The 27,022-nt window shown below is 41.7% G+C and overlaps 1 protein-coding gene across 1 annotated transcript; it reads left to right on the plus strand.

The window, feature by feature from the left end:
• DNAAF5 (dynein axonemal assembly factor 5) lies at window positions 1-27,022 on the plus strand. Its single transcript, XM_083474281.1, has 13 exons — window positions 1-673; window positions 3,310-3,494; window positions 4,052-4,176; window positions 4,858-4,973; window positions 8,678-8,910; window positions 11,075-11,287; window positions 12,292-12,435; window positions 15,010-15,178; window positions 15,719-15,866; window positions 20,326-20,476; window positions 23,207-23,354; window positions 24,573-24,764; window positions 25,887-27,022. Exons 1-13 carry the CDS (start codon window positions 115-117, stop codon window positions 26,030-26,032), a joined length of 2,529 nt encoding a protein of 842 aa, XP_083330407.1. The 5' UTR covers window positions 1-114; the 3' UTR covers window positions 26,033-27,022.

The following is a 27,022-nucleotide window of genomic DNA, read 5'->3' on the forward strand; positions in this document are numbered from 1 at the left end:
AAAGCACGTCGCCGGGCGCCGTAAACAAACCCCGCCGGCGGCCGCGAAGCCGCGTCGGGGCCCTTAGCAACGGGCCTAGCCGCCGCCTTCCCTTAGCAACGGGCACGCGGCAGCATGGCTGACGAGCCAGGGGCCATCGGAGACCACCACCCTCGGGTGACCGAGGTCAGCCAAGCGGTGTCCCGGCACCTCGACCGCCTGCAGGACGGGTCCCGGCAGTCCCGCTTGCAGGCGCTGGCAGGCCTCCGCGCGGCGGTCCTGGAGCGGCAGCTGCCGCCGCCGGTGCTCCAGGAGGTGTTCGCCAAGGAGATGCTCCGGCCTCTGGCGCGCTGCCTGGTGGCCGACCCGGCCGAGCGCTGCCGGGAGCTGGCGCTGGAGCTGACCCGCCACGGCGTGAGCCAGGGCAGCCGGCCGGAGCAGGCGCTGCCCTTCCTGGTGCCGGCGCTGACGCAGCGCCTGGGCCTCCCGCCGGGCGAAGGCGAGCCGTGCGAGGAGCTGCGCCTGGGCCTCCTGCAGCTGCTCAGCCTCCTGCTGCAGGCGTGCCGGGGAGACGCCCTGGCGCCTTACCTGCCCGAGCTGGTGCGCGCCCTGCGCAGCGCCCTCCTCGACCCGTATCCGCAGGCCAAGCGAGAGGGCTGCGCGGGAGCCGCCGCCTGCGCCAAGGCCATGCCAGGTGCGCGCAGGGGGGAGATGCGTGTGGGGTTGAGGAAGGGGCTGCCTGGTGGACTGGCGGGTGGGGAGGGTGCAGAGAAGAAGCCTGGCTAGGGGGGGGGGAGGAAAGGGGGCCAGGGCACTTTGAAGAACAGTGGAGAAAAGGTGTTTGTTCCCCCCCAGCTGGAGTTGGGTTGCTATAGGTAAAGAAAAAAGGTAAAGAACCCCTGGACGGTTAAGTCCAGTCAAAAGCGACTATGGGGTTGCGGCGCTCATCTCGCTTTTAGGCCGAGGGAGCTGGCGTTTGTCCCAAGACAGCTTTCCGAGTCATGCGACCAGCATGACTAAACTGCTTCTGGTGCAGCGGGACACCGTGACGTGAAACCAAAGCGCAAGGAAATGATGTTTACCTTCCCGCCGCAGCAGTACCTATTTATCTACTTGCACTGGCGTGCTTTCGAAGTGCTAGGTTGGCAGGAGCTGGGACAGAGCAACGGGAGCTCAACTCGTCATACGGATTTGAACCACCGACCTTCTGATCGGCAAGCCCAAGAGGCTCCGTGGTTTAGACCACAGCGCAAATTCATTCACAGAATCACAGATTTGTAGAGTTGGGAGGGGCCATGGGGGGATTGTACATCCAACCCCTACCATGCAGGAATCTTTCACCCAACGTGGGACTCCAAACTCAAGACCCTGATATGAAAAGTCTCGTGGTCTACTGACTGAGCTATCCTGTTTCATTTAAAATAAATCTCAAAGCGGTTTACCAAAAGGTAAAACCGTAAAATCAAGAAATAAGAAACCTCAACTCTTCCTTAAAACATGCAAAAGTTAACTGGCTAAAATAGATTGAAATTACCTCAACTTTCTAAGTATCCAGGTACGTGCGGCTGCAACAGGAATGTTTAAAGCAGGTGCCGAAAAAGAGTGTGGTGAAGGCAAGACCTGCTTGATCTCCATAGGCAAGGTGTTCCCAAGTGCAGGCGCTGCCACACAAAGTGTTTGAATTTGTAGTGCAGGTATTATATGACACCTGTGAAAGTGCCGGTTGTGCCAATCAAAGCAGTCAAATGGGCACATGCGGGGTAAGGCGATCTTGTAGGTAAACTGGTCACAAGTTGATAGGGGCTTCATCTACTGATAGTAACACCTTGAACTTGGCCCAGCAGCAAATCGGCAACCAGTGCAGATCTCTGAGCGTAGGTGTTACATGCTGACAAGGCCTTACTCCTTACTCCTGCTGCAGCATTCTAGACTAATTGCAGCTTCCAGATCAAGCATGAGGGAAGCCCTACACATCACTGTTCCTTCTCTTAGGACAAATGAAGTTGCATAAGAAAATGAGTCTCCTGGATTAGGCCCAGGGGCCCATCTGATCCAGCATCCTCTTCTCACAGTGGCAGTAGTACTCTGCTCACCAGTGATCCCAGCGAATGGTGTTCAGAGGCATAATGCCACTTATAGTGGAGATGGAACAGGAGCCCTGTTTTTGGCCACATCCATGCCATATGTTTCAAGCACATGGCTTCTCCCCCGAAAAGAATCCTGGGAACTCTGGTTTGTTCAGGGTACTGGGAATTGTAGTTCTATTTCAGGGAAGCCATGTGCTTTAAATTAATATGGTGTGGATGTGATCCCCCTACCCACATTTGCACTTGGGGAAAGGCCTCAGCTCCGTGGTAGAGCATCTGCGTTGCATGTAGGAGGTCCCAGGTTCAACCCCTGGTATCTCCTGGTAGGGCTGGGAACCCAGCCTAGAACCCTGGAGAATTGCTGCCAGTCAGTGCAGGCCAGGGGTTCTCAACTAAGGGGGACACATTTGAAAACGAGAAACTCCTGTGGGCACCACATGGGCACCTTGGAACCAAGTACACACCTACAACTAAAATCTGGTACCAAACCTAATTTTGTATATGTGTCCCAGGGGTGGGGAGGACCCTGTGAGCGCCATAGAAGGCCTCTGTGGGCATATGCTAGTGACCCTGGGTGTGGCAAATAATACTGAGCTAGAGGACTGCTTCTGTATATAAGGCAACTACATCTTACTAAAAGACCACAGGAGAAGTGAAAACTTAAAGACAAAAGCAACTCAGGCTGTTAAGAGCAGCAGACTGAAGAAGCCAAGTCATAGGTGGTGTCAGAAGAGGATGGGCAGTCACCCCCAAGAGACATAATCTGCCCCCCCATGTCTAAACCAGTATGCTAGACCCTATCTGAAGGCAATTTGCACATATAAACTGGAAATTAAAATAATGCACTCATCTATGCTTACTTGAATGTTAAAACATCATTTAAATAAATCAACAACATTTATTCATAAGAAACATGTTTAAGACAAGAACGCTAATGTGAAATAGTTTCCTTTCAAAAATGTGTGATAAATCTCACCTTGGCCCCACTTTGGCCTTTCTGTGACCTATTTCCGCTGCCCCCTGCAGAAAATACAAAAAAAGGCAGCTGAAATGAAATCTTTCAGTAAAATTAAGATTGCTGTTCTACCATTCCACAGCACCATTACAAATTCATTGGAGGGTGTATATTGCTAGTGTCCAAGTCTTTGCTCAGCATTCTGTGTGCTATTATAAAACAGTGCACACACCTAACTACACTGCTTCACCAGGAGTAACATAATTTTTCTTTATTTTCCTCTGCCAGATACCTTTCACATGCAGTCAGAAAGTTTGATCAATCCCTTAATGCAAGCAATTTCCCATCAACACTATAGAGTACGTGTTGCTGTCATTCAGGCTACAGGAGCAGTGATTCAGTATGGCAATGTGAAGTCTCTGGACGATGTGCTTTCTCACCTAGCCCAGCGGTGTTTTGATGAGATCCCACAGGTAACTTGGTTCTGGCTAAATTGTAATCCAAGCAGTTATTTCTTGAAGATACATGTGAGAGACCATATTTAATATTTAATTTTAGCACTGCAATCTTGAAACAGTTTTTCTCTTTAGTTTTTTCCTGTCAGATTTCCAAGACTGTTTTAAGATTTTCCTGTTTGAAACGAGGCTTTTAAAACTAAATTTATGGAACACCAGTTTGCGTGTTATGATGAAGGATAAAGTAAAAGCCTGCCTGGGTTATATTTCTTTTTATTTCTTATTTATTTATTTAATTTATATACCACCCTTCATTCAAAGATCACAGGGTGGTTTACAGTATAAAACCACAAAAACACATAACATAATAACAAACAAACCCCTCCCCCTCCATCTCAAAGAACTTGCAGGGATGTATGAAGAAAGCTGAATCTGAATTTTTAAAAGAAGTTTAACCAAAACCTCAGGCTGCAAGAGTTATGGGTTGTTGTTTTTTTTAAAAAAAGTAGTACAATGATCTGTTTTTATATTTGATGGATGTAAATGTGTCATACATTGCTTTTAAATATTTCTAGGTTAGAGAGGCTGTTACCAGTGTCACTGGAGAGTGGCTACTGCACCTGCGGGATAGATACTCTTATTTTCACAAGTTAATTCCTCTGTTACTCAGTGGCCTTACTGACGAAATACATGAAAACAAGTAAGTAGAACTGGGAATCCAGTTTATATAATTTATGCTCTATTTGGATGTTGCAGCTCATGTATTAAAATAGAGAGTGGGACCATGCTGTCTAGCTCTACAACTGAAATGGTGTGTTCATCCATCACTAATGTATGTGCATTGAAATGAATGAAGGTGGAAGCTGTATGCACAAAGGCTTCCAGTCAGAAAGTAACATTTACTGCTGTACGCAAAAGAGATCTGCTGACCCAAGGCTCAGAATACTTGCTTTCCTTCTGTGTCTCAAGCATCAGCCAAATGAAAACACATCCAAGTACCTAAGGATCTCTCATTACTTGATGACTCTCAGCTGAATGCTTTCTTTTTTTTTTACCTTTGCACTGAAAAGTATGTCCTTTGAGTTGAAATACGCAATATGAAAGGTCAGTCTATTCTGAGGAATCTGTGATGGCTCATTCACACATGCAGATTGTCCTTTGAGGCTACATTCAGTGACTGGCACATGTACCAAATTCCAGGGACTTTAGATATGCAGCTGTGGAGATTGCCTCAGAGTGTGATTTTTTTTTATTAAAAAAAACCCAACACTTTCAGATTTGCTGAAAAGGGATTTCGTTGTTTTTAAGTGACACACTTGTTAAACTTCTTTGTGTATGTTATATATAACGTGTGTTTTTGATGCCTTTGTTTTACACTTAGGGAACTGGCTCTAACTTATTGGAAGAAAGTAGGCTCTCAATGGGAAAAAGAAAACGAGAACGATATTAAAGATAAACTTGACTTCTATGTTGTGCCACCTTATTATCCTCCAGGATGTGAGTATAATGAAAAAATGTTCAGGGTGCAAATTTCTTGTCCCGTTATTATCTCCACAAGCCTGTAATGAGCAGCTATTTGATAAGGCAGGTACAAAGCATCTCTTAATGAGAAAGTAAAATGCAAACGTTTTGAAATATTTGGAAATTTAACGTGTTCTTTTAAAATTTGAAATATTATAAAAAACAAAATGTTTGTCTATTAGATAATCTCTTTGTAGTTAGGGGTCATGTGATGATACTTAGAGTACTTAGTAGCTTTGGTAAGACTACTGTAATAATTTGAGGCATAACAGCCAAGCGGGTGCTAGAGGATAAATTGTTATGCAGCAGAGATAGCTGGTGAGTAATAACAAGCATTAAAGGATCTGTGTGAGACAATGTTCTTTGCAAAACAAGTGTAGATCACAAGGTTGGGCAAACCCCCAACTGCCTAGCTGAGCTGAGATTTTTCATGCATTGTGCCTTCTAACATCTTGTAATTGCATCTCCTGTGGAAAGATTTATGGACCTTTTTAGACAACTGACCTGATAATTTTTCAGTATATCTTTTAAGAAGTTCAAAACAGGTTTGTGGAATGGTTCTTGTTCTCTCTCCCTTTACTAAAGAATTGTACGAGACAAGCTCTTACCTGGCTTACCTGACAACTTTAACAGTGGCCCGTCTTTTTGGCAAGCCTTTTGTGATGTAAGATGAGGCCAAAGTATGAGAAATTGCTGCTTTTATGCAGTACATGAGAGGTTTCTGTGCTCTGGTGTAATTTTAGTTTATTGAGCTGGGGGCTAACACACCTGGGACACCAAGGCAGGAATATATGAATAGCCAGGGCTACAGGTCTTCTACCTTTGCCCCAAATGACTGCAGCTTGTGCAACATGTGGTGCCTGTGCTACAGGCTGACTCCTGATTATTTAACACGTTTAACAGACGTCTTCAATGGTAGTAGCAAATGCTTCCTCATTTTACATTTGGGGCATTTTCAGAACTCCTGGACCTGGTGAAATTCACTAAAGTTTATTTTGGTGTTTTCTGTAAACAACCTGTTGGGGAAATATTTGGCACAGTTTATGGCACCTTTTCCCTTTTTTATTCAAGTTGTAAAGCACAATTGATTTGAAAATTCCCAAAAAATAAATAAATACAAGAACAAATCCCTTTACCAAGTTACATAAAGTACAGGCAGCTCCCCATTTATGCAGGGGTTACAAGATAGGGGTTTATGTACACATCACAGTGTTAGTTAGATCAAGGCAAGACGTACAGTCTAATCATGCCAGTGCCAACACATTATAAACATTACAAACATATTAGGTTCCAAGGCACCAAGTTTAATCTCCAACATCCATGTAACAGGTACATTTCAGTATCTGCTTCTCTCTCTAGGTAAATGGTTTCTGAAGAACCTCCAAAATGCAGACCACCCATTTCCTTCCTCCCCCTGCCCCTGAATTTTTCTCTCTAACCCCAGTTTTTCTAGCTGCAAGCTAATGAACCTGACACCTCTGCCTCAGTGTGCTTTGATCTCCCGTTGACAGAGATTGCAGGTCAGGGTGAAAAGCAAAGAAGGAACTGAAAGCCATCCTGACAATAGGGCGACTTTCCACTGAGAAGGAGAAGAAAGCATTGCCTTAGGATAGGGGTGCAGACAGGTTAGGAAAAGGTAGGGGGCAGCGGAGAAGCCTTTGACAGGAGTGAGATATGCGGATGAAATAGCTGCATTTGTGCATCAGAAATGAAGGGAACTGTTGAAAAGGACCAGTCAAAAATCATTGGGGTGGGGGTGGTGGGGGGAGATGCCTCTGGTCAAATGGGATGCCACTCTCTATCTTTGTCTTCTCAGGCAGGATTTCTGAATTTGACCTCTTTGTTTTTCTGCTGTCAATTTCCATAATCCAAATGCTCTCTTCCATGACAAAAAGAAGCCTTAGTTCAGAGTGCCTTTGAAGATCCTTCCCTTTAAGTAGGTGCTTCACAAACACTTCTGTGTTCTGCATCCTGTTTAAGTTTTACATCAGGGGTTTTTTATTATTTGTACAGCCACACAAGTAGAGGGCCTCATGCAAAACTGCAGTATGCTTGAGGGCTTTCTTTTGTGAGAGTCTGCTCCTTCAGTCAATTCCATTTTACCAACAACCCTCCTCCTATTAGCATTGTCTTCATTTATCTTTATTTCAGAACTGCACCTCTGTGTTTTCTTTTTTAAAAAAATAAAATGTTCAAAGTGGTGCACAATACATACTAATAAAAAACGAGAAGACCTTTTGAAATACAGTTCATTTAAAAACTCAAAGCTGCAAAACTGAAAAACATAGAAGCAAGCATCAAGCAATAAAAATAAATAATTGAGAAAATACCCTGAAATAAATAAAATGGCCTATGTAAGAGTTCTCTGCAGATCAGATAACAAAGTGTTGTTTCTTAAAAGCTTGGGCAGATTAAAAAGGACATGGTATCTAAAAATTTAAAAGGGAAGTGCTGGACGGATCATTCAGTCAGGAGGGGAAACTGCATGAGCATTGGTGCTACCACCAAATAAGGCCCTGTCTCTGGTTGCCATCCACCTCTCCTCTGAAGGTGGGATACTCAACCTCTGAAGAGGATCTTAATGTTTGAATGGAGTGCTGGGCTGTAGCAGTTTGTATTATAAGAAATAAAGTATCCCATTGCCCATTTCTTAGGGCCATGCTTGTGTCTTTTACATCTGGATAGTGAATGACACCTCATTAGTCTTGAATTGCCTATAGCTGCTGTTCACAGTTCATGCCAGACTGCCAAAAGAATGTTATGTCCACCCATCAAGAGTGTCCAGCCAAATCGCAGGCTGTTTCGATAGAGCTGACTTGTTAGCTCTGTCAGCAAAGGTAATTCAAACTCTACATCCTACAAAACAGACGGATATCAGGAAAAGGTTTTAAAAATCGTACTGGCAATGTTGGAAAAGAGCAACAACAGTAACATCCTGAGAAAGAATAAAGCCATATTCTGAGGTACTGGCAATGTTGGAAAAGAGCAACAACAGTAACATCCTGAGAAAGAATAAAGCCATATTCTGAGGTTTCTGAATCAAACACCAGAGCAGTTTTGGAGGATGGGGGAGGGGATAGGACATTGGAGAGATCCTTTTCAGGGTTTTGCAATGGAAAATGTCAGAAAAGTGAGCGATAAGGTGCATCTGGAGCATTTAAAAAAATCACATTATGGGATATTTGTAGACCTATTTACATATATAAGGGTGCTGGCTAAGGTTCATATTTTTCCACATGTATGCAGAAGGCTGCATATAAACTGGAGGTTCATGTGTACTTTTTTAGGTGCCCTTTCTGTGATACCTTTTATCATGACTGGTCCAAATAGGGCTGCTGTGGTCACGGCAGTCGCAGGTCATCTCTTTTTTATGTACCACCACTTTCCAATACTACTTTGTCCATGCAAATAGTTGGGTGTGCAGGTAGAAGGTTTGGTAACATCACCACCTATGTGAGCTTACCCTTTCTTTTTGTGAGATTACCGTATTTCATTTCCTTTTGATGCATTCGCAAACAAAATGTGCTTAGTGCTTTGGGTATAGCTTGCGTACTCTAGTTCCATTGTAGGCATACCTGTTGTGACTCAAGAACTTAAAAACATACAGCTGTTTCACAGGCCTTTCCCTAACCCTGAATTCTCTCTCTCTCTTTTTTCTTTAATTTTTTATTTCACTCTAGTGACTCGTCCAGATCTGGGATGTCGGGAGCTGGTGATCAGAAACATCTTCAAAATACTTCCTGGTCTCTGCCATGATATAACTGACTGGGTTGAGGGCACCAGAATAAAGGCGTCACAGCTTCTGGTTATATTATTGCAACATGTAGAGGACCACATCACACAGCACATGGAACTCCTCCTTAGAACTCTATACCGGGTGTGCTCAGATGAGGAAAGTAATGTGACTAGGAATGTAAGTCTGCAAATTTCAAATTCACCCCCTTTGTGAAACACTGTTTCCAGAAAGATTTCTGCTCCTCTGGGCTGACAGAGACCTGGTTTAGCATGTTAACGGACTTGTCTTTGGTAAAACTAAAAAGTTGGCTTAATGTTACACACTTCATAAATATTCTAAAAGTTTTCCTAATAGCTAAATAACTGTGTGTGGTTTAAATGTTAGGTTCAAACAAATTCAAAGCTTTACTTGGAACATTTATTGGAACATTTGTTTCTTGGAACATTTGTAAATATTTTAAGAGATAACTCAGTAGCACAGATTTCCCTTGCATTGTTTAGATTATGAGAGGAGAGGACAGGACTGTTTATACTAATTTTAGCATTCCTGAAATGCTGCAGTGCATAAATATATTTGTTTCCTAGGAAAAGAAGTTAATTATTATAATTTTTATTTTAGATTTGACTAATACTATATCCATTCAAATTTGATTTGATTGTGTCCATTCGTTTAGTTATTGATTTGTTTTTATGATATGAATCATAAAAGTGAAAAAAAAAATTCCATGGAGAAATCCAGCTGGAAATTTTCTGGAAACGGTTTCTTTTTGTTTTTCCATTTTAGTAAATTCTCTGCAGAGACCTTTTCACCACACATAACTGTGCTCCATGGTTGTTAACCATAGTAAACCTAGCACAACCAAGTCCTAGATGTTTTTCTTCCTGCATGCTATGCAATTTTTTTGAATGTGTGGGAGACAGTCCAGGAAGGCAATCCACTTGTGGATCATCCTTGCTAGATCAGGGCAGATAGGAAAACTTATACAGGCACTCTTAAACTAAATGTATATCTCTTCGCTTATACAGATCAATGGTGAGATTGTTCAAAGTATCACCTGTGGTGCTGGCCAAGTGAAGCATTAACAGCCTCTTAAAAATCATAAGCAGGAGATTAAAGTGTAAATGCTTGGGGGGATAAATTCCATTTTAAAACTATGTGCAGTTCATGCCCTTTCTAGTTAATTTCACGTTATCTTTTTCTCCCTCTTTCTGCTGCATAATCCTCCCACTATATTAAAGTATGTGTGTTCCATGTGATACCTTTAATCGGTGTTCAGACATGGCAAGTTTAGGCTTCCTTCCTGCTGTTTTCCTTTGTCTTTGTGGAAGCAATAATTAATCCACTTTATTATTTGCAATAGGTGCCATTTAAAACCCAACCTTAAGAAAGCTTGCATGCTTATTTAGCAGCACAGCATGTGAACAGTAAAAAAGACACTCCTATGGGTAAAAATAATGCTTAAGGATCTTCTTTCCCATTTCATAATGTTAGTAAAACCTGCAAGCAAAACTACAAATGATAATGTTGATGAAGAGAATATTGCATTTTTGTCGATTTCTGAAAAATTAATAATTGAATTGGATTTGAATGGCTACTCATTTGTAGTGATCCAAAGCTCGTGTGTGCAGGAATGGCATGGAGAAAAAGTTGTATCAATGGCTGCTAGTCATGATGGATATATTGAACCTCTGGGATTCAGAGGCAATATGTCTGTCAGTATCAATTGCTAGGAGAAGCAACAAGAAAAGGCAACTCTTTTTGTGTCCTGCCCAAGGGCTTCCCCAAGGCATCACTTTGGCCTCTGTGGGGAGACAATATTCCAGCTGGTTGGGGTTCTGGTCTGATCTAGTAGGCTTCTTCTTTCGTTCTTAGGACTTGCCATTCTTCCCTGCTAAAAAGTAAAAAGTTGGGCTCAATTTGAGGCAACACTCCAAACCATGGTTAAGGAAGCTTACTATGGTTTGGCATGGTATCTGAATTGACAGATCATGGTTTGTTACTAGCCAGTACACCAGAATGTGAAAGCATCGCTTAAAGTAGGTTTGTAAGCCATCAATATGCTATTTGGCATGATGCCTGTTTGAGTGGTTGGTGCTGAAAGAAGGCATCTGAACACTCGTTTTGAGCTTTTTTGATACATGTCAAGAAAACTTTGTCATCCATAAAATTATGAGTGAAAGAGTGGAAAGGCCTACAAGGCAATTTCTGAAGCATTTTTTTAAAATGAGCAAAGGCAAGCAAGCTGGTGCCCTCGGTTTTTGTTTTTAAAATGGCCACGTTGAATTTGTTTGGTCCTTTGCCCCTCATAATCTGGGCAACGTGGTTGTGTTCCCTTTCATAGTGTGTGAATGCAGCAGAGCTGATTGGCGCCTTTGTCAGCCCAGCGGTATCTCTGAAGTTAATCACGTCTGACCTCAAAAAAGTGCCTATGCCATCCTACCTCATGGTTCTAGCAGCAGTTATAAGGGGTTCGCCAAGGAAAGTCTTGCAGCCTCATTTGGTGGACCTTGCCAGCACACTGGACTGCCCTGAAATAAGACAGCGGTCTGAAGAGGTAAGGAGAATGCAAAATAAGCTGCAATTATAGACAGTATCCAGATCCTGTAAGTCTTTGAAGTCTTGTCTCAGATAGTTCCTTAGGCTTGATGCATTGCATTGCATTCCATTCCATTACATACCGCCCTTCATCCGCAACCATTTTTAGGGCAGCTTTGGTAACAGTAATCAGAATCATCAAGTTGGAAGGGACCCCTAGGGTCATCTAGTCCAACCCCAGTCCAATCTCAGCTAAAGCATCCATGACAGATGGCCATCCAACCTCTACTTAAAAACCTCCAATGAAGGAGAGTCCACAACATCCTGAGGGAATTTGTTGCACTGTCAAAGAGCTCTTACTGTCTGAAAGTTATTCCTGACGTTTAGGAGGAACTTGTAACTTGAATCCTAGCCTCTGGAGCAGGAGAAAGCAAACTGGTTCCCTCTTTCATGTGACAGCCCTTTAGATACCTGAAGATGGCTATCATATCTCCTCCCAGCCTCCTCTTTCCCAGGCTAAACATACCCAGCTCCTTCAACCGTTCCTCATAAGGCTTGGTTTCCAGACCCTTGATCATCTTGGTTGCCCTCCCTTGCACATGTTCAGCTTATCAATATCTTTCTGAAATTGTGGCATCCAGAACTGCAGACAGTACTTCAGGTGTGGTCTGACCAAGGCAGAACAGAGCATGACTGTTACTTCCCATGATTGGGAAACTATACTTGTGTTGATGCAGCCTAGAATAGCATTAGCTTTTTTTTGCTGCTGCATCACACTCACGGTTCATGTTAACCTTGCGGTCCACTAAGACCCCTAGGTCCTTTTCACATAATGATTGTTTCCTGTTGTGTGTACATGGCCATTGGCCACAGTGATTAGCAAAGTGGTAACTATGGGAGAAAACAGGCTTTCATGACCACCATGAAACAGCATGGATATGGCCATGTGACTTACTGCGGAGCAACGCGAGAACGTCAACAATTGCCTTGTGGAAGCATTTCCTTTCTGTTTGTATTTGGTAGGTCTTTTACATGGAGCAGCTGCTTTGCTGTGTGGAAGCGCTCATTGATGTATGCCAAGAGGACTGTAAAGAAGTAAGCCTTCAGCTAACAAAGGTTTTGGTAACGATAACAGCAATCCCAACTTCTGGACCCTTGCATGTGAAGGTAACCTTGACAGAACCACTGCTGTATGGTCCTGTGTTTTGATTTTGTTTGGTTCCTTAAGTCAGATGCCATTGAACTTACTGGTTCTTTCTACGTGTGGCATCTTCAGACTCTCGCAATTGAGCAGCAAAGACTAATAGAAAAATAAAAATTACTGCCTGAAAATGTACTAAGCACGGAGTCAGGATAGTTAAGCCTGTGCACCATATTTGGCCTGCCAAAGCTGGCCCTTTATCCTCAGGACGTTGAACCAGTCGTCATCCAGGTGTTGTTGGATTCTACCTACCATCAGCACCTACCAGCATAGCGAATGGTCATGAATGACAGGAGTTACACACCAGCACCATTTGGAAGGGTCTATAGGCTTCCCTGCTTTAGCCCATAAAGCTTTATAGTGTCCCCAAGTGATGATATAACAAAAAGCAGAGCTGCCTTACACCAAATTCTATCGGTGGTACAATTTGGTTTTGTCTAACTAATGGCAGCTCTCCAAGATCCTCAGCAGGGCCTTTCCCAAACTGGCTACCTAAAATCCTTGTAGTGGAGGTTTCAGGGATTGAATTGGGGAACGTTCTGCATTCGAATCGTGTGCTCCATCACCAAGCTGTGTCCGTTCCTATAAGCCGCCAGACAAAAAGCTGAAAACCAAGACCTTTTTAATTACCCTCACTAATTACGCAGTGTACCATGTTTCACGGCAGGATTTCAGAGTACTATCTGAGCTTCATTATAAAACCTTTATTTGGAACTTCCCCGAAGGGAAAAGATTATCCATAAAGAAGTGGTCTCAAAGGGTGGATTTGTTTTAATCTCTTGGAGCTAGCATTGTGGAAAAAAGACCCAAGCGTGTGGTTTTTTTGCAGATGCTGCAGAAGGGGTTATCTTAGCTAAAAAATAAGAAGGGGGGGGGGGAGCAACCACAAACCTGCAAAGAGCAAACCCAAAATATACTTTGTACAGGGAATACATTGGGTATTCTTCAGCCTAAGGTTATGCATTCTCTCAAAACCGTAAAGAAATCAGCTGCTAATGATACTAGTCTTTTTTGTGCCAATTGTGATAACTCAGAATATGGTTTTTTTTAAAGTTTTCTTTCTGTACTTAGTCAAAGGATACAGCAATGTCTTTTCAGTAGCTGCCCTTTTCACCTCCACACCCATCCTAAGTTTAAAAATGTTTCAGTCATTATTTAAAATCGGAGGCAACAGCCCAAGATGCCTTTGATAAAGGCTGGCCTTTTTTCCTCCTGATGGCTATCTCCGAACCATAAATCACTTTCTTCCCAAGTCGGATGCCAAATAAATCAGGTGGCCATCTTTTTATAGTAGCTCTTTGGTGGCCCAAGCAAGCTTTGTTGCCAGACTTGCTTCTTCATTTACTTCTTCACTTACTTCTTCATAATGACTGTTTTACTTCCTGTACTGTTGCTCTAGGCATGATAATCTCAGCTGGTATTTATGGCCCTTGTCACTGACAAGCAACTTCCAAAAAAGTCATAATTTTGAAAGTTGGTTTCAAAACTGTAAATGTAATACACCTTAATTCTGCATTAATTTATACACAAAAGCTAGAAAGAATACTTAGAGGTATGGAGTCACGACGCTTGTACAAAGTCACAGGAATCTCGTTTTTCAGTGTGGGGGGGCTGTTTGGTGTATTTTAAAAGAATAAATTCCTGAACAACGTGATTTTGAAGAAAAATGGGTTGTCTAGACAAGTTTGAAGAAAGTGTTCAGTGCTGATAGCATCCAAATAGATGTCCTTTGAGAAAATTGAGCCTTTTCCTGGTGAACAGTACATTCATTGAACCTTAAGAACCTCACCTTTCTGCTTAACATCTTTTCTCTTTTTTTTCCTTCTTTTTTTTTGAGAGAATGGATGATGCATACTTTATTATCCAAGCAGTGCTCCCCAGGTATAGTTGCTTTTACAGCCTGAAGCCAAGGCTCCCAGAGACAGGCAGATGTGGTCCGTTTGCTTAATGTTCCCAGTGCAGGACTAGTGCAGGGAAGAGAGGTCCTGGTTGTTGCAGGGGAACTGACTATCTAAAGAAGCTGGAAGAAAGAAGTCAAAGTGGCAGTAGAAGGGAGGACAGGAATCTTAAGAAGTGATCAGAGCTGGAGCAGCAATCTAAGAAGAATTGACAGAGTGATTAAGCAGGCAGTTGGATATGGGATTTTCTTTTGTTGTTACTATTATATTTCTTACCTGCCCTTCGTCAGCAGGTCCCAAGGCAGGTTACAACAATTTAGGCACACCAGAGTCAAGATGAGATAGCAGAGCATATAAATGGGCTGCAGAAGGTTAGATTTAAAAAAATAAAACAGTTGTGTCTTGAAGGCAGACATACTGATCACTAGAAAAGGTGGCTGTTTAAAGGACCATTTCATGTGTGGCATGATCGGAAAAACAGCTAAACACTCTTTTTAGTCAGCTGGTTAAAAATAAATAAATGTTTTCAAGGCATCGTTGTTTTTAACAGCCCATTGTGTGAGGATTCACACAGTGAGCTGGTTAAAACCAACACTTTCTAAACTTTTTTTGTCTCTCTCTCTCTCTCCCCCCCCCCCCCAGTTAGAAGAGGCAATGGATTCATTGGCTCAGGTGCAGCACTTGGAGGGTGCAGTTGGCCTCTATCAACAACATATATCTCAACTTATGGAATGGGTATCCTTAACTCACGAGCGTTGGACCTGCTTCTCTCCAGAATTACTACAGTTTGATGTGATTGCCACTCATTCAGGTAATGTGGACTTAGCAGAGTTGGTATGAATGTGAACGATCATGGGTGAACACAATTAATTCCAAAAGGAATGAAACCTCTAAAGTAATAGGGATAACATAGGCTTAATGCAAATACAGACTCCCCCACCTTTTAACCATGATTAAGAGATCACTAGCAGCTGTGAGCTTCCTTCTCCCTTCGATTGTGCATATTTCCCTCTATCTTTTCTTTTGAAATTTTTCCATGGTGCAGTATTGCAACAGGACCAATGTTCATGCTAACCTTGGTTTGCTTCAGACTGGTGTTTGCAACCTCAGCTTGAAGTAGGTTCAAATATTCTGGCACACTGGAGTTTATGTATGTTTCCCAGGCCTTGTCTTTCCAAAATCCAAAAGAAAGTGTCTTTTGCTCTTTTTGGCTTTCTTCCATTTCAAGAGGGAAGAGTTCAATTTATTTTACAGCTTTTGTTTGTTTTCAGTGCTAAGCCTTTAGATGCAAGGTATACTATACTACTAATTCCTGCTAGTACAAAACAGTGTTTCCACTTTTATTTTTTAGGCCCTATGATTGGCAAAGCTCTTCAGGATTTTATTCTCATTCTTAAAACATGTCTTCAGACATCTAGAGATCCCAGGATGCGTCTGAAACTATTCAGTACTTTATCCCAGTTGCTTCAGAAACCAAATGAGACGGTCAATTCTCAAGGGTAAGTTTGTTGCTCTGGTTTGCATTGGGGGTGGGGGTGGGGAGTGAAATGGGTGCCATTTGTGCATTCACAACAAACTTTTAACTGGTTGACCATGACATGAGAACTCTAGCATTGCCATGTGGTTTGGTGCTCTGCGTGATGTGGCTAGTGTGTGATGTTGATAATGCCAAAGTTGCAGGTTTGATCCCCATATGGGACAGCTGCACGTTCGTGCATTGCAGGGGGGCTGACTAGATGATCCTTAGGGTCTCTTCCAACTCTGCAATTCTTTGGTTCCTTCATAATATAACACCTGTTCTCAGATGTTTCTATTCTCAATCTATCTCATATATAGTCCCAGTCAAAGGAAGTTGTTATAGCGCACTCGCACAAATTGTATAAAAGCAATATAAGATGTTCCAATAGGCCAAGTCCAGAAATGGAAAAACCCAAAGGCACAATTCAAAGCTTACTGTAAACACATCTTCAATTATGCCCATAGTAACTCCAGCTTTCATTATGATTTTAGAACTGTACTCATGATCAAGCATGCCTAGAAGCTTGTTGTGTAGAAAAGGGACTTCCTAAGTTTACAGGTCCTTGGATGGGAATTTTCCAGTAAGAGACCTTCCTTGTGTCTCTAGACACTTGCTTAAATCGTAGAAAGCATATGTACTGTAGAGTGAATTTGACTGAAGAATGCTGTCCCTCCCCTGATCTATGAATTCCCACAATGTATGGCAATAACATGTTGAAATATTATTGCATAGTGAGATTTGATTTATTTCTGGCAGCAAATGTAGACATGTGCTGAATGTATGATGGGGAAATGAGGGGGAACCCCTGAGGTAGATAAGGATTAAAGGGGTGGGGTTGGTTTTGGGGAAAAGGCAGGAGGCATTTTCAGAAGCTGCTTCTGCTACTCCCAACCTTATGCCACGCATTGGACATCCTCTGAATCTTCAAGTGCTTGGACTGGAGCCAGCCTGCAAGTCCCAACACCTGCCTAATCTCCTGGCAAGCAGCCATTTTTTGCATTGTAACCCTTGACATTCTGCAGCCTCAGGTGGAGGTTTTTTTTTGGGGGGGGGTGGGCGGGAGAAGGGAAGGAGGAATTCTGAGACACTCCAGAATAAAATGATGTCAGCGATTGTACATCAATCTTAGTAACCAAGCTGGCCCAAAGACAAAAATAGTTTAAATTGGACTTCTTCAGGCACACATAGAAAAATCCCTAAGGCTGTTGTTAATCTGGTAAAGTGGAGGCTAGGAAATCTTAAACAGAAGCTGTATTAACTGGATTACAAATGGTCATGGTCTCCCTACCCCTCTCTGAAGTAGAACCTGTACTTTCGGAACATTTAGAAACAAAAACAAAACTGCTTACTTTAAGAACATCCCATAAGCCAAATATAGCAGCATTTTTATGTAGGATTGACAGTGGTTCTGTCCTTTCAACAGCTGTGGGACAGGCAAAAATAATTAAGCATAGTTACACTCACTACTGTCTCCGTACAGGAAAAAGCTGCACCTGTTGATTTTCCATGTTGAAGTTATTGTAACTGCAGTGCCTCTATGCAAAAAAGCTATCTTTGCAACCTTGTTTTCATGAAACATTTTCTTAAAGTAATTCAGAGGATCTGCATGAAAGGAATAGCTATCGGAGCCAATCTATTTTATGAGGGCTTAATTTAAAAATGAAGTATTATTTGAAGGCTGCATTTCAACTTCTTTCTTGGGGGGTGGGGTGGAGTTAAAGAGGCTTCATGTCTCTTATTCTAGTATCCTGCTTAAATCCCCCAAGATTCGCTGTTTTCAAGCACTATCTTGAGGCCTGTCTTTCCCTTTGCTGGGGGTTCTCTTCATCCATTAACAAAGGCAAATTGAAATCATGTGTTTTTGCATTATGGGTAAGCCATTCTCGGGGGAAGGGGCATGATTTCTTCATGTTTTCACTGTTACAATCACAGTAATGGTGCTTTATTGATAATTACTAATATTGAGAGCAATTCAGGTCCCCAATAGGAAGAGAAGGGTGCAATTTAAGTCTCATTTTGAGCAAAAGCCAGACACATTCCCATGTTGGAACAGCTACCACATCTTTATAAGCAAGTGTGCACTTTCTTTTAACCATGCAATAGACTTTATTTTCTGGCAACTGTGTGTGTGAATGGTTCAAATTGACAGGTTGCAATGTACCTTGTTAAAGCTCTTGAGCAGATATCTCATTTTTCCGAACAATTTGGCAGTGCTATTCCTCTTTTGCCTCAAAGATATTAAATATAACACATTTCTAAATGCATTCGTCTTCACAGAGAGCATTCCTTTGCCAGTGAGTAAGTGGCTCTGCTAAAACCCATCTTTTGTGTTTTTGACACATTTTATTTAAGGGATTAAAAGAAGCCATTACCAAAAACGTGAAGGTTCTTAGGGGTCATTTAGCATAGACCACCTCGGAGCCAAACACTGTTTTGAAATGACTTGATGGAGGAAACGGCTATATAGCTTTTAATAATACAATATAATACAATCAGTGATACATTTTTTAAAATAGAGGTGCATTCAGGCATGGTCACACGACCACCATGTTTGTTGGAGTTTATAGAAATTGTAGGGCATTGTGGCTCTTTGCCAATGGCAAGCTGGCTGGATGTTACACAGCTGTGTCATGTGCATGTATTTTTTTTTAAATGTGGCCCATAGAAAAATTTAATTAAGGTGTTTTTATTTGGCCCTTTGTCACAACAGTCACAGGGCCATTGTACCTCAAAATAAAACACAACTAACACAATACAATCAATGTATTGTGCAGTCTTGGTAACATGCAAAAAACAAACCTGAATATTGCCATGAGACACACAGTTGACCATTTCCCTCCTGGCAGCTGATGTGCACATTAACTTCAAGCAATTTCTGCATGCCCATTTGGACCTTGAGTTGATTTTGATTTGAAGATGTAAATGCCCCGATCCTGCTTGGGAGACCTGTGCAGATATTATTTGCTGGTGGAAATCCAGTATGCGTTAGATTGTGTATCCACGTCAATTGCAATTCATCTGCATTGCATTGTTTTCAGTAGCATGCACATTTGAATGTGAATCCTCATTCTGGCTCAACTAGGCACATCTAAATGCCATTTAAAAAGAGCTAATGTTAGAATGGGATGAAAGCATGTTGAGCTGTTGGTTTTTATTTGAGCTTAGAGCTGTTTGCTGTCTTCACTACTAATTCTTAAATGCCACCTGCTGGAGGGAAAAATATACATAAGATTGGGAAATCTGTCTTATGAGGGCCAACTAATAACTGTTGGTAGCCAGTAGCTGCTTGAAAATGCTACACATGTAGGCTCCCAACCCTTGGGTAATGCAGCCGGTACCATGTGCATAATCAGTCATTTTACACATCACTGCAAAAATGCTTTTCCAGTATTTGCCAAGGAACATGCAACATTTGATCATGCATAGCGCATCACTTGAGCATGACCACTGGGTGGTAGGCAAGATGTCAACACGTAGGCGTATGGTTGCATAAATGAGCATTTAATATTAAAAGCTTTTGCCGTTTTCATACTTTCAAAGTTCCCCAAGTGCTACACCAAAGGTATTGACCAGTATAGGTTGGCCCTTATCTGCTGCCATAGAAACATGGCAGGTCCCCATTCTGCTGCCATAGAAACATATCTGAATATCTGAAAAGTTATTCCTGATTCTGGCCTGTATCACAGAGGAATGTTGATGCTTGAGATTAAGTTCTGAGACAGGTAAATGCTCCATGGTTGGTTCATTGTTTGAGATTGACAAGATGAATTTGTAACAATTGTAACTTCTTGTATACTGGGGCCGTGGTCTTGCATGCTGCATTCGCCAACCCCTCTGCCATTGCCTCTCAGAGTGCCTCCATCCTTGCTTTCCTTAAACTTCTGTCATTTTTGTAAAAAACAAACAAACACTACTTTCCCCTCTCAGTGCTGCTCCCAAGCCATAGCGACTCTGTAGTGCAAGCGATCTTCACTTTTGCTCCCTTTCCCTGCCCTGACTTCATGGAAATCCAGGATTGTGATGCAGCACGTGGGCTACACAACAACATTCTTACATTTTTATTATATAGAGAAACATTAAAAGCCTCTTCAAGTCAACTTGGAGTGGTTTGTTTCTGAGACACTAGACTAAGGGGCCTGTTGGGATGACAAGGAACATACCTTACAGAGCCTGAAGCTGAGAAAGATTTCTGCCTCTCCTCCTCCTGAAATGTTTATACAAAGTCCACTTACTTTCCCTCAAAAGAAATCTGAGTAATGAAGTATTGTTAACATACACTGTCATCATATTAGATTCATTCTTTTTCTTTTTCATGCTTCGTTCTTCCTGTTCTGGCTATCTTGTTTTCAAGACTGAAAATGTGCTTTTTCACCCTCCCAGTCATTCCATCACGTTCACACAAAGCTTCTTATTTTGCTGCTCTTTGTTCTTGGCTTCAGGCAGTTTTGTAACTACCTTGAGATCCTGATAAAAGACATCCTGGCTCCTAATCTGCAGTGGCAAGCTGGAAGAACAGCAGCTGCCATCCGCACGACTGCTGTATCATGCCTCTGGGCTCTTATTTACAGTGAACTGCTTTCACCAGAAGAGGTAAACGTCCCCCTCCTCCCCTGATATTCTGAATATTGTCATACAGAAATGCAAATCATCTCTGTCTTTCTATAAATCAAAGCTCTTGCCAAAATACAGGCTATGAAGACAAGTTTAGAATATGGGTTTAGCCTGAAAATTGATACTTGGGTAGCAAGCATTTTCTCATTAGGTCACTCCTAACATACATATTTTTGATGGCGGGGGAGGGATCTGCAATCAAAAAGGCAGAAATTCTGAAACTCTTCACTTGCAAACAGGGCAGCAGCTATTTGCAGGGGTGGGGAAGTATTATTAGAGAGCTGACTGTCGAAGGCTTTATTTTAAAATATGTAAATTTCTAGCCTGGAAGTCACATGCAGGCAATATTCTGTCTAATTGCTCAGTAAGAAGTAAATCTGCTTGCACCTTCCAGCATCCTGTCAAATGAGAGAGCAAAGGCACTGGGCTAAGTGACAAGTGATTGGCCCTTATATTTAATTTTATTCAAATCCTTTAGTGAGTGACTTTAAATGCATTGCTACCTGTATTTAGAGCCTTGCTGTGTCCCACTGACTTCCAAAGTCCCCCTCCAGGGTCATTCCTTTCCCCCTCTTCCACCCTCACAGGTCTGTCTGCTTCACAAATAGTATCGATGAAATAATTTTAAAAGGTGGCCTTGGGTTTTATAATATTGGAGCTTTGCATTCGTATATTAAGCAACGCTATCTAAATCATAAAAATAAAGGGTTGGAGCTGGAATAAGTTAGTCACCCCTAGGTCCTATTGAAATGAATCTGAAAAGTGAGTAATAATTAACAAATGACACTGATTTTAATGGGAACTTGGTGCCACTAACATAGTCTGGATCCAGCCCATAGCTTTTAAAGAAAAAAAATGCCCAACGCTTGGATCAGTTTCTTTTAAAGTGGGCTTTAAAAGAGGATTAGACAAATTCAAGGGGTAAATTCAGCAGCTATTGCCCAAATAGCTCAATCAAACTACTTTGGAGAAGCTATGCTGCTGAATATCAGTTGCTGTTAGGCAACATCAGAAGTCTATTGCCTTATGGCCCTTCTTGTGGGCTCCCAGGAGACTTCTGCTTGACCACCCAAGAAAGCAGTATGTTAGACTAGAGAATTTTTATCAGCTTTCCTTATATTCTTTTGCCATTTGCGTGATCTGGCACTGACTTGATCCTTGTCCTAAATGGTTTCTGCAAGCTGGTACATATCTTAACTGCACTGCAGCAGAATAAAATTGAAACATGATACAGGAGCATGAAAGGGTATGGAGGAGACCCCTGAACTGAACAAAGTGCGAGGAGAGTTATTAATTGGGAACCACACATGGTAACAGAGGTTTGTGTGGAAGATCTGGAGAATGAGAAGCTGCTACGCAACAAAAAAGGAGGCAGATGAAATAGTAGGCAATGGCTGTTCAAAGGTTTCGTACAACTTGGGAAAGGAGTAACACTAAGTATTCTCTGCCCCTATCTCTGATGTAGAGTTTGTGCACGAACCCTAACAATCCATATTTTTCTCTCTTTTGAGATTTGGGTGGTCTGTTACAAATGTAGTTTGACTTTTACTGTTTGTCTATATTTGGATATTGTGGCTGCTTATGGCCAAGACAATAAAACTCACTTGACTGAGAGACTAAACAGTTTGGAAGATAGCTCAGAAGATTCCTCTATGGTGAATGCAAGACATGCACATCCTTGCATTTATTAGAATGCAAATGTTCTTCTGCATACTTTACTCAAAAGCAGGCTGTGTAGTGTGGAGCATGGTTTGCACCCTAGTAGAATATGTGTCACACCAGTACTATAGCCATGGTCCTCTTTCTGCTTTTGCCTTAAGATTTTTTAGAAATTGAAAAGCTAAAGGGTAGAGGGTATATTGGTTGCAAGATGGGGCTAAGGTGCGTCTTGGGTTGAAGACTCTTGGTTTAAGAGCTTAAATTTGAACATGAGCACCATCTTCTGGAATACTAAAGAAATGCTAACTTTAAATCATTCATCTCTCACTCCAGAAGTGTGCTGGTGGTGGCAGCCATGTCATATGTTCGTTGGAATTGCTTCCCTAGCCTTCAAAGCATGTGCCTAATCCCCTGAAATATTTGTATTGTGGTTTTAGAGAACTCTACTGTACCCCACGGAGCTGAAACAGCAGATACACAGAAAATGAAAAGGTCATGAGAACATGGCTGGGATCCAGAGGGTTTGGTGTGCATGTGCCCAGTGCGATTTCCCCCACTACCTTTCTCTGATGCCAATGCCATATCACAAACTGCTTTTGATAGTTTCAAAAGCAGTTTGCCACATCATAGTTTGATGAGTTCTCTATCTGTGTGTGTCTGTTTCTGTATAGGAAACCCAAACTCTTCATAACCTCCTCTTAGGGCCAGGCAGTTCGTATTTTCACCTGGCCATTTTTATTATATCTGCCATTAATTTAATTGAACAAGCCAAAAGGGTAAAGATATCAGGAACAAGCTATGTGAATGCATGTTTTCTTTCAGGAGCAAATCCCCACACGTCGAGCTGTTCACGGTGGTTAAAGGAAAAATCTGCTCAGTGAATGAGCCAAGACAACAATGCTTTTCTTAAGAGATTTACTTTATTAGCATCTGTCCCTGTCCTTGGCATTTGCCTGTGTCCTGCAGTCGTCAGTGAATATAACAGAAATCGAAATGGTTGTAAATGCAGTCCCCTTTTCTTAAGCTGGCGGCTCATTTCCTTGGTTTCAGATGCTGAAAGTTGAAGATATTCTGATGCCCAAAATAGTTGCCACACTGGAAGAAGATTCCAAAATGACACGCTTAATGTCTTGTCGGATAATCAGCATTTTTCTAGACGGCTGCATAAAACAATTTGAACTCAGCAAAATTTATCCAGGTATGATAGCCATTGGTAGTGGTGGCCAATCTTTCTGACTTCTCTTGTTTGAGAATGTGCCCCTCAAGTTCACAGGTACAGGTGCATCCTCCTGCACCTTCTTATGTTTTACCTTCTAGCCTGCTAAACTGTGGAGCAGGAGAGTGCAAGACAGTCTGAGTGGAGTGGACCTGACTGGTTACCATAACCAGACCCATAGGCATGTACAGGTGTGAAGAGGCCCTCTTAGCCTCTGCTACTTGTGCCACCCATGTCACAGTTTGCCCATCTAGTTTACATGGTGTGTTTCTTTTAAATGACGTAAATACCCACAGTGTTAAAATTAATTTCAAATTTACATAATGACAGCTGACACAAGAACGCTAATTTCTTACAGCTCATCTTACTTTTGGGGAAGCTGAAAGTAGCACAGGTGGGGTTCCTGTATAGTTTCTCCCATAGGAGGCCTGGGCGGATTAGCTCCAGCAAGGTTTTTGCAACGTGTGGCTATGCCCTGAGCCACTTGCAGTTTGATGAGAGTCGGAGCAAGTGCTGCTGCATCTGCAAAAGCAGCTGCTGACCATTGCAGATTGAAATGGTGTAAAACGTGATCTCTGCGCAAACTTTTATGGAGAACAGAAACAAGTGGTTCACACATGTGAAGGTGCCCTTTTAAAGCAATGACTCTGTTGGGCTATATTTTTGAACATAACTGAGCCAAGAAAGGTGGGGGAGCAATGTAATCTGCTAACCATAGGCAACAATTGTGGTTTTGCTGGGAAGGGCAGATCAGTATGAAGAGGAGCAATTGGGTAACCTGTGCCCCCTCAAATATTGTTAAGCTCTGTTTCTCATCAGCCACAGGCAGCATGGTCAGCAGTTGAGGGTGCGAGTCTAACAGAGCCTGGAGGTGCACAACAGGTTCCCATACTTGGCATAGAATCTCCTTACCTTTTTGTTTTTATTCAGGAAGTCAATTGAAGAAAATAAAGACATTTTTACGTTGCTTTATTGTGTTAATTTTATTGTATGGAATGTTTTTAATTGGTGTGTGTGTGTGTGTGTGAGAGAGAGAGAGAGAGAGAGAGAGAGAGAGAGACGACTAGATCCTAGTCAGCAGAGTGTAAATTTTAGGAACAAAATAAGTCCCCCATCTCTTTGCAACATAATTTCCATTTGTTAATGAATATGGCATAGTGTCCATATAGTAAACTTTTGGTCTGTTGTATCATTTTTCAGAACTCCTAAAGCGTTTGGATGATTCATCACATGAGGTCCGACTAGCAGCTGCCAATGCCTTGCTCAGCTGGTTCAAATGTATAAACAATGACGAAAAGAAAGCCCTATTAAAAACCAACATTGAGTTCCTGTATCAAGAACTGTTGGTTCACCTGGATGACCCTGACCAGAATATCCAGTCTGCTGTCTTAGGTAAGCCTTGAATGAGTTGTTGCTTTGATGTTTTTTAAGAAGTTGGATTAAGCACCTATTTTCTGGGGCAGTAGTACCTGTGATACCAAATGAGGGTCAGAAAAGAGAGAGAGTTGCTTGATCTTTCTGGGTAGAGGAGAGTGCTCTGGCAATGTGAAGTATCTTAAGTGCTTGTGGGAAATCATGTTCTGTGTGAAAGGTAGTCAGCTTTGAGAAGGTAAGGTGCTTGCTAGGGCAGCAATTATCAAAGGAAGGGACTTGGAAGGAACTGGAGAGGAAGGGATGAAGGAGGTTGTCTTTCCAAAGGCACAGATATATGAATCCTGCTTATACTAAATCCCATGAGAAGTAATTTCTGAATAAATGTACACATGGATGCCTTAGTTTGGCTAATGAGGTAGGTGAGAAGAACTCTGTAAAATAAGAGTTTACACTTTCCTTGTAGATCTAGACTAAACTCTCTAATGTCCCTTTTTATTTGTTTGACTTGTCTGTGTTAGGAGTAGCTTCACCAATTGTTGTGGAAGGTTTTATTACTGTTGTTGAGAAAATAATTTTTCCAAGCTTGCAATCTTTGTCTTTCATAATCTACCACCACATGATTTGTTTATCTTATTAAGACCTGTGCAAAATGTCATTTTAACTTGCTTGACACTGACTACAGGTTTTACCAAGCACTGTGTCTGTGACTGAAGCATGCAACTTTAGGCTCAAATTACACTGAGCTCTTCTTGCAGGTGCGCCAATGCATTAATACAGCAAGACTTTCCTCCATTTCAGTGGAGGAAGCAGCTCCTTTGCACAAAATATTCAAATTTGCATTGGTGTGTATATGGGGCTCTTAAATGTGCCAGCTGCATAAAAACAAACAGGAATCCATGGAGGCATCATTTTTTCCCTGAAAAAACCCCAGGAGAATTTTGGGGGTTTTTGCAACACAGGGAGAAACAATGAAAATACTTAAAGTTCATGTGCTTTTAAAAGTTTTGTATTTGTATTTGGTATGATCAGCTTCATATTGTTTCTGAAAAAAATGCATGCTTTCTAAGCTAAGGAGGCTCCTGTGTTTTTGGCAAACAGTAGGAAGTTTTTGGTAACTGTATATAAACTTGTGTTTTGCAGATATTTTGAAAGAAGGAGGTGTTCTCTATCCAGATAGCTTGGCAAAAGAAATTGAAGCAGTTGTGCGCAAACATCGCTCTCCAGCCTACTGTGATCAGTTGCTGCTGCACATTGAATCAACGGGCTGGAGATACTCAGAATCATAAATGCCTTTATGGGCTGTGACTTCTCATTTGTACCATACAATGTTGACACTTCAATAAATGGAGAAGTTTCAGCTGCCACATACTGACATTCATGCAGATATAAATAAAAACACTTACAGGCAAAATATTTTTAACTTTTTTAACAGAAAAAAACCTTGAAAAGACAAATGTGTGAATAAGAGTTACATTGTTTTTCATATTGTTGCAAATCCCACATCTAACATCTCTGCAGTGAACTTTAGACCACTGAATGATGTTACAATGTGTTTCTCAGCTGTGTATTATACAAGTTACCGTGCATAAGATCTCTATGACACAAAATCTCTATGACACAGAATGAAGATCTGGAGACATTTAAAGGTTTACCAAGCAGCAGAATTCAAATCTATTTTTGACTTTGGTAGTTTTTTAAAAGTATTGCTATTGGACCTCTCAAGTGTGAAGCATTTAGACCCCGACCTAGACACTCATCACTGCAAGGAGGAGTGGCTGTCTTCATTTGAATTAAGACTGGATGTGTCTGGCCATGACAACATGCATACATTGCGGGAAGAGCAAGAAAGTGCAATCTCCTTTCATTTAAATTTATGTTACCGCGTTTCCGGTAATGTAAATACCCAATATCCTGGGCACGTATCATTATACTGCTTTGGATTACTATGTGATGAGTGTGTTATTTGAGGAGTCTTAACTATAGATGGGTTTTGGTAAGGAATGAATGAATTATAGATAATAATTAAATTATTTGCATTTCTCTCTGGATATTCATTATAGTTTGGTTTGTTGCAATTTTTCTTTTGTTCCATGTCTAAGTGCCTTTATTAAATGAACCAGTTTTTCCTTTATTGGTTGGGCTGCAAGTAACTGAACTCCCATTGCTAATAACTGATTTCTCATGTTAGCTTATAGTGCCCAGTTTTGGTGACATGTTTAATGTATGTCATTTGGTTTTTTGATACTTTATCATAAAATGCATCACATGTGTCCATA

The sequence above is a fragment of the Podarcis liolepis genome (assembly GCF_965112155.1).
Source record: "Podarcis liolepis genome assembly, chromosome: 14".
NCBI lineage: Eukaryota > Metazoa > Chordata > Lepidosauria > Squamata > Lacertidae > Podarcis > Podarcis liolepis.

Coding starts and splice junctions, on each gene's coding strand:
- DNAAF5 (XM_083474281.1), top strand. CDS start 115: ATGGCTGACGAGCCAGGGGCCATCGGAGACCACCACCCTCGGGTGACC. Junction 674..3,309: donor CTGCGCCAAGGCCATGCCAG/GTGCGCGCAGGG, acceptor TTCCTCTGCCAG/ATACCTTTCACATGCAGTCA. Junction 15,179..15,718: donor TGTGATTGCCACTCATTCAG/GTAATGTGGACT, acceptor TTTATTTTTTAG/GCCCTATGATTGGCAAAGCT.